The sequence below is a fragment of the Acanthopagrus latus genome, chromosome 20 (genome assembly GCF_904848185.1).
Source record: "Acanthopagrus latus isolate v.2019 chromosome 20, fAcaLat1.1, whole genome shotgun sequence".
Taxonomy (NCBI): Eukaryota; Metazoa; Chordata; class Actinopteri; order Spariformes; family Sparidae; genus Acanthopagrus; species Acanthopagrus latus.
This window is the reverse complement of record NC_051058.1, coordinates 24,284,322-24,294,261: the sequence shown is the minus strand read 5'-3', so window position 1 is coordinate 24,294,261 and position 9,940 is coordinate 24,284,322. Positions and strand designations below refer to the sequence as shown.

The 9,940-nt window shown below is 45.4% G+C and overlaps 2 protein-coding genes across 3 annotated transcripts in view; one reads left to right on the top strand and one right to left on the bottom strand.

The window, feature by feature from the left end:
• Positions 1–536: 536 nt before the first annotated feature.
• Positions 537–5,263, bottom strand: atad1b (ATPase family AAA domain containing 1b). Of its 2 annotated transcripts, XM_037082337.1 has the most exons (11): positions 5,124–5,263; positions 4,516–4,614; positions 3,597–3,815; positions 3,011–3,109; positions 2,729–2,849; positions 2,100–2,300; positions 1,826–1,932; positions 1,563–1,652; positions 1,378–1,428; positions 1,131–1,261; positions 537–1,046 (listed from the first exon to the last, which is right to left on the bottom strand). In XM_037082337.1, exons 3-11 carry the CDS (start codon positions 3,768–3,770, stop codon positions 929–931), a joined length of 1,092 nt encoding a protein of 363 aa, XP_036938232.1. In that variant the 5' UTR covers positions 3,771–3,815; positions 4,516–4,614; positions 5,124–5,263; the 3' UTR covers positions 537–928. The 2 variants fall into 2 exon arrangements, with proteins under 2 accessions (XP_036938232.1, XP_036938233.1); XM_037082338.1 differs by lacking the exons at positions 4,516–4,614; positions 5,124–5,263 and adding an exon at positions 4,213–4,506.
• Positions 5,264–5,684: 421 nt separating this feature from the next.
• Positions 5,685–9,940, top strand: part of ptenb (phosphatase and tensin homolog B) — a 12,831-nt gene continuing 8,575 nt past the window's right edge. The window contains exons 1-5 of the mRNA XM_037082335.1: positions 5,685–5,819; positions 8,658–8,742; positions 9,449–9,493; positions 9,582–9,625; positions 9,719–9,940. The exon at positions 9,719–9,940 is cut by the window's right edge and continues 17 nt beyond it. Of these exons, the coding sequence (XP_036938230.1) occupies positions 5,741–5,819; positions 8,658–8,742; positions 9,449–9,493; positions 9,582–9,625; positions 9,719–9,940 (475 nt within the window). The 5' untranslated portion in view covers positions 5,685–5,740. The remainder of the gene's footprint in view (positions 5,820–8,657; positions 8,743–9,448; positions 9,494–9,581; positions 9,626–9,718) is intronic.

The window sequence follows — 9,940 nt, the reverse complement described above, 5'->3', positions numbered from 1 at the left end:
AGAGAACTGATGCAACCACACCTCTGGTCCATTCTCCAATTAATAAACTCATTAACTTAGCATCTTTGATTTGGCTGACACCAAGTTTGAATAAAATGAAACCAAATCATGAAGTTAAAATTACAACCCTGTAAAAACTAATCGTTTTCTGATCATTTCAAAATAAATCTCCTGAAATAATAGGTTATGTTGTACCGAGGCCCTGATGTGACAGAATATAAATAAATATATGAAACTGCGGATCAACTGTAGAAATTTACTCATTAGGCCGGCTGTAGCTCAGGGGGTAGAGCGGGTTGTCTAGTGATCGGAAGGTTGCTGGTTCGGATCCCGGCTCACCTGTGCTGTGCTGCAAAATATCCTCAGGCCTAGAGCAAGATATTGAACCCCAAATTGCTCCTGATGTGCAGTCGGCACCTTGCATGGCGGCCTCCGCCATCAGTGTGTGACTGTGATAAGTGCTGTAAAGCTCCGAGCATCAGTAGAAACACAAGTCCAATTTTTGTATTCTGACTCATAAGAACGTTTCCATTCATTTCCATAATTACCGGTAGTTTATTTTATACATTTTCTAATAGATAAATTAGCAGACTTTACAGATTGCTCTGGATAGACGTGTCTCCATGACAACGGCCAATGAGACCCATGGGTACTGTAGTAACAGCTGACTTGTGAGTTTCATTTTTAAACTTTTACTTTGACTTTATTTACAGTAGAAACAAACAACATGTGGCTGATGATGTCAGCGCTGTGTTTGTTGAACATGGCCGTCACGGCAACAACGGTCTGGTAAGCTCTTCATTTCCTGTTTGATCAGCTGATGGCGACTTTACAATCAGCTGATCTGAAGTAGAAACAAAAAGTGGCACATGATGAACATATTTACACACGTAGAGACAGACAGGTAGGGGTGTGTGTGTGTGTGTTTTCAGTCCAGAGCAGCGTGCAGCGGGGCGATATGTCCTGCTGATTTAGATTTCTTCATCTTACTGATCGCTTTGTGGAGGTCCACCTGATTGATTGGACGGATGAAGTCCTCTGATGGACTGAGAGACAGACAGGTGGAGAAAGAGAGAGACAAGTCAGAGAGACAGGTGATTGGACAGACAGGTGAAGAGACAGACAGGTACCTGTCGTTCTGAGCGTGGACAAAGTCTCGGACACAGAGCAGGGCCGCGTCACGACACATCTCTCTGAGGTCACTTCCTGAGAAACCCTCCGTTTCCTTGGCAACATCAAGGAGGTCAACTGACACATCAACCTGCAGGGAGACAGACAGGTGTCAGTGAATTCAACATGTCTGGACGTAAACACATCATCCACCATGTTGTCGTGCTATTGTGTTGTGTGAATGCTGTCGTGTTATGTTGATCTCACACTCTCGTTCTCCAGGATCAGGTGGAGGATCTGCTCTCTCTGCCTCAGACTCTGTAAAAAAACAAACCGCAGCTGATTCACCCACCTGTACACTGTATTATACACACTGTATGTAAGAGAGAGGATGTGTGAGTCTCTGTGTGTGTGTGTGTGTGTGTGTGTGTGTTGAATAAGTGTGTGCATACAGGCTGGTTGATGTGAAACCTGGTGGGCATTCTCCTCAGGATGGCAGAGTCCAGATCCTGAGGACGGTTAGTGGCTCCCATGATGATCACCTGACAGGTGAGACAGGTAGAGAGAGAGACGGGTGACACAGACAGACAGAACAGATCAATAATATCTGCACTGAGCACTTACTGATCATCAGCCCTCCTGTTTTATGAAAACACAGAAGAAGCCGAACATTTCAAATGTATGTGTGTGTGTGTGTGTGTGAGTGTGTGTGTACCTGGCAGTGGTGGTCAGTGTCCAGTCCGTCCCACAGACTCATGAACTGAGCCTTCATCATGGCTGTGGCTTCATGGTCGGAGCTCGAGCGACTCCTCAGGAACGAGTCTATTAAAGGGGCAGTTACATATTTATACAGAAGTACTGCAGTTAGCTTAGCATCAAGACTGAGGGAACAGTGGGAAACAGTTAGCTTGGCATTAAGACTCAGGCAAGAGGGAAACAGATGATTGATGGAACTGTGATTGACAGGTGAGTGTGTGTGCATGCTCTACCTATCTCGTCGACAAAGATGATAGACGGCTGCAGTTTCACAGCCAATGAGAAGACAGCAGCAGCCAGTTTCTGAGACTCTCCATACCATTTGTCCGTCAGCGTGCTCGGTTGCAAGTTGATGAAACGAAATCCCGCCTCCTTCGCCGTCGCCTTGGCAATCAGCGTCTTTCCGCAGCCCGGGGGCCCGTACAGCAGCACGCCTGTTACCGTAACGACAGGAGAAGGGGAGGGTCAGAGTCTCACATGTTCCCTTATATACATTCTCTACTTTCTCCTTCTCTCTATTCTTCTTTTCTTTATTCCTCTTTCCTTCTCTCCCTCTTCTCTGTGATGCCAACTCAGGCATGTCCAAACGATCCCACAAAGGGCCAATGTGGCTGCAGGTTTTCTTTTCAACTAAGCAGCAGCACTCCTGACCTGACCCATTTAATCAACTGGTCTCAGTCTTCAGAGAGTTGATTGGTCAAACTGTGTGCTCTTGACTGGTTGGAACGAAACCAGCCACACAGCCCTTTGTGGAATAGTTTGGACATGCCTGTGCTAACTGAACTGCTAGCTGTAACACAGTCTGTGTGTCTGACTTGATGATGTCACTGCATTGAAAATGAGTGATCGTGTGACCTCTGACCTTTAGGCGGCTGCAGCAGTCTTGACCCTTGGAACAGGTGTCTCTTCTGAACAGGTAAGATAACTGTCTCCTTCAGCTCTGTGATCACCTCATCCAGACCTGCGATGTCCCTCCAGGTGATCTACACACACACACACACACACACACACACACACACACACACACACGTATTGTGTGTATACATCATACTTGCAGACTGTCAGACGTGATGATGACTTAATGGTTAAGAGGAACCATCCTGTCATCTTGTATCAGGTAAGTTACCATGAGGTAAAAACTCACCTGCATGCAGAGCGGGTCGACCAGGTGAGCTGCAATGCTCATCTCATATTCAGACAGCTTCACATTCTTCACTCCTATCTGACGCATCAACTTCTCTGCCTGAAGACATAAGGACAATTTCACTTCAACATCCATTTAGTGTTCTGGAGCTTTCTACCAGCTCACGTGGTCCTCCTCAGCCCACAGAAATAAAGGAGCTCAGAAACATGAAAACTTGAAACGGACATGACAAAGGAGAAACTCACAGCCCCACAGATAACTCGTCTTACTGTCAGAATATGAACCATTCACTCCAATAAAATTTTGGAGGTCTAGAAGTCACCTGTTTAAATTACTTAATGCCCATTCAAGTTAAACGGGTGCTAAACTGGAAGTTATCCAGCTCGGTCCCCGGCAACGGTCATGTTCATTTTCTGCCAAGTGGCTGTTGGATCGATCCATAGAGTAAAAATGCACAAGGCTTATCCCCGAAATGAACATTAAGTTATTAAGCCCAGTTTGAGATTGCTTAAATTGCCCAGCCCTACAAGTTAGTGGTTTGTTAGTGATGTGTTACTGATGACAGGGTGTTCGGGTGTTTCATCACCTGTTTCTGAGCCTCCACCTTCTGTTTCCTTGTGGGGTCGATGGCGTCCACCATCCACTTGATGGTGAAGTAGGTCACGGCACCAAATATGGTGAGACGGAAGAGCAGACCAATGACCTCGTTCCTGCCCAAAGGACGGGCAATGTTTTCTACTGGAACCTCCCTCAGAACCATTGTCAGGCTGTCAGGTGATGACCACAGGTAACCAGGAAGTAAAGGCTGCACACAACGACGACAGTGGAGAGAGTATCCTTGTAGTGTTTCATTTAAAGTGAGACACATGCGATCAATGAACTTGTTGGTCAGAGTGATCGGTTCATATTAAATGCTGCACTGAAGGAATCCTCCACTGTTTACAGTTTAAATGAAGTTAGAAACTTTAATATCTCAAGTCGGGAGGCTGAAACATTTCTGATTTACAGAGAAACTTCTACACGAGGAGAGAAATTAAGACGTGAGAGTGTTGGAACCTCACTAACTGCTCTTCATATTAGATCCAGGCCACGTTGGAGGAGACAGTGTGCGCTCGTGTTTTAAACAAGAAGACACTTTTAATCAGCAGATTTGCAAACGCAGTCTGGTTGGTGGGTCCACTCACTGACTGTTTAAGACTCACCGGACCGGTCAGTTAAAACTCAACACCTTCATGGACCCCTGCAGGTCCTCGAACCACAGTTTGAGACCCTCCGTTGTCCTTATTATAAAAGCGAAAGGACTGTGTGTGCCGGCTAACTGCTAATTTTAGCATTAGCTTGACCTTCTCGACTCTCCGGTGGTAACACGGGAGCTGCTCAGCGGACAAACTGACACGTTTGACCGGCGGGAACAGACCGAAGGGCACCGACAGCTCCGGGCAGTCTGAGAGAAGAAACAACCGACACAAAGTCTCTTTAAGACGCGAACTGTGAGCCGATCTTACCTCCGAGAAGCTCGTCAGGAAGCCGCACTTCCTCAGATTCTTCTTCGGTGGTGGCTGCGCAGGTTACAGCTTTTAGACTCACTGCCGCCACCTACAGGGCTGCGAGTGTACAGCAGCATGATGGATAGATAGATAGACAGACAGATGGATAGATAGTAAAGGTGTGTTCATCATCAACATCATCATCACTGTGTCTTTATATTCAGTATTCACGTAACGTCACATCAAAAATTAAAAGTCTCCGTCAGATAGAAACACTTAAAATCATATAAATCATAAATCCCGTCAGCTGACTGATAACAGAGCTGTGCGCGTGCACGCGGACGCTTCATTATGTAATGTGACCCGTTGATGTTATTTTTATGGTTTTGTGAAGGAGGTTTTGAATGGGAGGAAAAAAATTACACAACCTGGCAACCCTGTGTGCTGACAGGATGCGTTTGCCTCACAGGATCCAGCTAGCAGCTAACATGTAGCGTCGACAAGTCACACGGAGTGACGTTACATCGGAAAATGACTTCTTTTTCAAAATACAAGCGCTCTTCTAAGCCTTCATTCGCGCACAGCTAATCACGGCGTGACAGCGAGTTTATTTTGAAGGAGCTAACCGGATGTGTGCGGGGCTCCGGTCTGTAGCTTCACTCTCTCAGCGAAGCCTCGTCTTGGTTCCTCCGCTCAAAGGCGTCTCGGAGAGTTTTTCTCTCCGCCGATCAGCGTCCAGTCACGGCGGCTCCTTGGCACAACGAGGCCGGCAAGAGTCCACCTGGATCCATCCGACGTCTGGAGGGCTGGAGCTTCAGCGAACATAAACCCGCGGATGGTTTTGTCTCCAGGCGAGGGACCTGGAAACCCGGGCCCGCAGTGGGAGCAGGGAGGAGGCCCCGACGCCCCCTTGTTCTGACCCAGAAAACAGCACCGACGGTCGGACTGCCTGTCAACTAGAAGGCCCGCGGGCTTCTGTCCACGACGGAGCTTTCAGGGTGGCAGCAGAGGAGGGCGGGTAACGGGGTCGTGTCTGGACATGTATTAGTTCTGATTATCCATCAGGATTTATCGTAATAAACGTTTTAACAGCGACCTTCTGGAGATCGGGGGGCTGCTGGCTAGCTAGCTAACTCCGGGCTAGCTGTCCCAGTTAGCTTCTCTCCCTGGCAACTAGACAGCGGAGGCTCCGGAGCGGCTGAGGACGGAGGAGACAGGCGGCCCCTCAGCAGACACATCGATCATGGCTGCCTTAATCAAGGAAATCGTCAGCAGGAATAAAAGGAGATACCAGGAGGACGGGTTCGACCTGGACCTGACCTGTATCCTTTCACTGTCCTGCTGTTTTACTCCAGGTCCACTGACTGTGGTTAGCCTGGAATGCTAGCTTGTTCGCTCACAAACGTTCTGCAGAACTACATTAAAACATTTTAAGATTTAATTAGTCTGTGTGGACAAACATGCTGCTCACATCAAATAACAGTGTGAGGCGTGAGATAATCTTGTGTGCATGCATCAGTTAAACAGTCAAACTGCAGTATTCTAATCAGAACAATTAGAAGCTCATAGACTGAATCGTACAGCAACGTCAATAGAAGCTATCAGCGAGAACAAATCCTTAAAATGTGTTAAATGTCATTAGTACTCTTCTTTACAGGTCCGCGTTTGTCTGATTCCATCTGTTTCTACCAGAAAAAGAAAGGTTGTCACTTTGTTTGCATATTTGCCAGTTTGCTTTATATCAGCAGTTTTTTAAACGGAGTCCGTCGTGCGTTTTATCGCCTACAGGAGAATGTGACTGAATGCGGCTAGCTAGCGATAGCAGGCGTTTAGCTTTGATGGTACCACGAGTACTGGATCATTTCTCTGCAGAGTACCCGGTACCGTCTCATACGGCTCTGTACATAAACATATTATTCAGCTGTGTGAGCTGCTGGTTGTGTTTTTCGGAGCAGCACTGGAGGGAGCAGGTGCTAACGGGCTAAGCTAACAGAGGTGTCAGTGGCGTTGCATCAGCAGCAGTCCGACAGACTGACACACCTGAGAGCTGCACACCTGCACAGGACGTCACAGCTCAGCTCCGAGTCACAACACAATACAACGTCACTGATATTTAGTCGCACAAACATTATATTAATTTAATGTAATCGTGTTTATTTCTCCACAGTTAAAACCTGATTGATGAGATTTTAACCTCTGTTCGTTTGTGTGTCGTCATAGAATAGAATAAATCATGACGTCATCCTGCTGATTTCAGACAGGAAGTCTACAGATATCAGATATGTTCTGTTTCTGTTGTTTCTACAACATGAAAACATTTTCACCCATTAAATCCAAACAAAGACAGTTTGTTAGTGGGAGGAGCAGCAGCCTCACAGCTTCACCAGTGTGACGACAAACAGTATGAGATGATGTCATGAAGCAGGTGACATTCACTTTCAGGTAAACAACTGCAACTTAACTTTAACTGTGCCTCAAACAAACATGAAACAGACCAACACCTTAATCAGCCGCACATTTCAAAATAAAGGTCAATCTGAAAGAGGATCAATGTTTCACATCATAGATGACATCAGATAACTGATCATGTATCGATCCAAATCCTTGGACTGTTACAGCCCAATCACTTATTGATCATATGTTGTTGCTTTATATTATTGTTCAGAATTAAATGCAAGTATTAGAAGACATTAGAGACATCTACAGACAGACAGGTGTTCAGAAGGTTCTGTTGTTTGTGTTGTGGTGAAGCTGCAGGAAGTTCAGGGTAAAATTTAAACAAACACTGAAGTCTTCTGGGAACAGAACAGAAGCTCACTATTATTATGATTATTATTACAATAATAATCTTATTATTATTATTATTATTATTATTAATAGTAATGGTAATTAGTAAATAGTCATTGTTATTATTATTATTGTTGTTGTTGTTGTTATAATAATAATAATAGTAATAGTAATAATAATAATGAGCCGGAGCAAATCGCTTTAGCACTACTACTAGAATGAGCACCACAGTGTGGCATAGAAGAAGAAGACGGTTCCGCAGAAGAAGAAGCAGCAGAAGAAGAAGAAGAAGAATATGAATGATGGCGGAACATGTTGAGGAGAGCAGGAAAGCCATACCAAACACGTCCAAAGTGTGGGAACATTTTCGGGCAGTAACCTCCTATCTTCAATATATGATATTAAATTTATGCGGGACTCTGTAGTAGAGCTTAGATCGTGCCAAAAAAATCAAGCCTGACCCAACCTGACCACTTGAGTTCTAGCCTGGTCCGGTCCAGCCTGACCCGGGCCGACCCTGCCAGACACATAAGCTGTAATTATGAGCTGATCACTTTTGTCAGTAACGAGTAATCTACCACATTAATATTACAAACCAGTAATCAGATTAAAATTACTTATTCAAGTCACTGTGCGTTACTATTGTTTTTGTCATTTTTTTTAATTAAGAATATATATTTTGCTTTCTTCTTGCGTCTCGGGGAGTGACGTCACGTGTGTGACAAGTCACGTTTTCAGCATGAGGACAGCTCACGTGGAACGCCACGCAGCGACACAAACAACAACGTAGGGAGGACAGAGATTTGTGTTTTGTAGCTGGAAATACAGTCATTATTTTGACTTATTTGAAAAAAGAAAAAAAAACAGGCTGGGTCAGATAATCTAAATTCTACTCTGTAGCAGCCTACAAACCTACAAGCAAATCAAACTGAAATGGATTTGCATTTTTTTAGACACATTCATCCATTGGTGTACAACCAAAAAGTGATTTATTAAAATTCATTGTTATTAAAAATGCAACAGATCTCGAATGCCCATCGGTGAACACAGGTAGCATGCTGCTGCCACCAGGTGGCACTAATGGATCAAAGCTCATGGGTGTGTCATCAGTCCGTGGACGGAGCCAGGCTGGCTCCTCCCCCTGTTCTCTGTCTGAATGCTAAGCTAACCAGCTTTCTATAGAGCCTGGTTAGAGGCATTGTGGGAATCGTAGGAAAGGAACGAAAATGAACTAAATGTCTGAGTACAATTTGAGTCTATCAGTCAGATTAAGATCAGCTGGTCACCACCTGAAGATGGTGTCTCTGTGACGACAGACGGGCGGCAGTAAGATGTAAATGTGTCGTGTTTGTTGATCCTGAACTTGTGATCAGATATTTATCCAAACATCATAGCGATGGGTTTCCCCGCAGAGCGTCTGGAGGGTGTCTACAGGAACAACATCGATGATGTCGTACGGTAAGACCACGCCTCTTCCACTGTCTGTCAACATGTCCTCCATCTTCATCCTCATCATCTTTAATTCTGCTCCAGTGAAGTTTGTTTTAGAAACAGAGAAAATAAAAGTACCGGAACAGACTTCATGATTAAGTGATGATGTCATCATTCATGTGACTTCCATCATCAGAGTGATGATGAGGAGGCTGTAACCTTCCTCACATTAACACCGTGAATGTTTTTGACCTTTGACCTCAGTCATCTGGTTGTGTTGTGTCCTCCTCTTCTTCTGTGGTATAATGGCATTGAACCAATCAGCTCACAGCTAGTTGACCTGGTTCACAGACTCTGGGAAACCTGAGACCTGTGTTAGAACTTGGATTGTTACCGGATCAGAGTAATAAAGAAACGGCAGGAGAGACTTTGCAACAGTTTGACGTCTATTATATTAATTCTGTGAAACAAACATTTCGATTCCAAAAAACAACCTCTACATCAAACAGAAGAGAAAACAAAGCAAAGCTTCCGCCGCTTGTTTCAAAGGCCAGGCCGACTTTATGTCCTCGACTGGGAGACGCCCCGAGTTGACGGGACCATCCAGGAACACACGCGACCAGGTCTACAAGATAAAGACATGATGTTCAAACTGAACCTGTCTGTCTGTCGGATCACCTGTCTGTCTGATTACCTGTCTGTCTGATCATCTATCTGTCTGTCTGTGTTTCAGGTTTTTAGACTCAAAGCACAAGAATCACTATAAGATCTACAACTTGTGAGTACTGACTGAAGTTTGATCTTAATGTTCACATGAGGTCACCTGTCGATCTGTTGATAACATCCACCTGTCTGTCTGTCCACAGGTGCGCAGAGCGACATTATGACACAGCAAAGTTCAACTGTCGAGGTGAGACTCACTCTGTGTTTCTGGGTTTGTGATATTGTGGTCTCTGTGGTTCTGGTCTGGTTTCTGATAACGTGGTCTCTGTGGTTCTCTCAGTGGCTCAGTATCCATTCGAGGACCACAACCCACCCCAGCTGGAGCTGATCAAGCCGTTCTGTGAGGACCTGGATCAGTGGCTGAGCGAGGACGAGCAGCATGTTGCTGCCATCCACTGCAAGGCGGGAAAAGGCCGGACGGGTGTGATGATCTGCGCCTACCTGCTGCACCGGGGCAAGTTCCAGGAGGCTCAGGAGGCGCTGGACTTCTACGGAGAGGTCC

Excerpts from the sequence above, each read along its gene's own strand:
- atad1b (XM_037082337.1), bottom strand. The coding sequence starts at position 3,770 with ATGGTTCTGAGGGAGGTTCCAGTAGAAAACATTGCCCGTCCTTTGGGC. Across the intron at positions 2,850-3,010 it reads TCGACCCGCTCTGCATGCAG|ATCACCTGGAGGGACATCGC; the intron begins GTGAGTTTTTAC and ends GTGTGTGTGTAG. Across the intron at positions 1,653-1,825 it reads ACACTGACCACCACTGCCAG|GTGATCATCATGGGAGCCAC; the intron begins GTACACACACAC and ends CTCACCTGTCAG.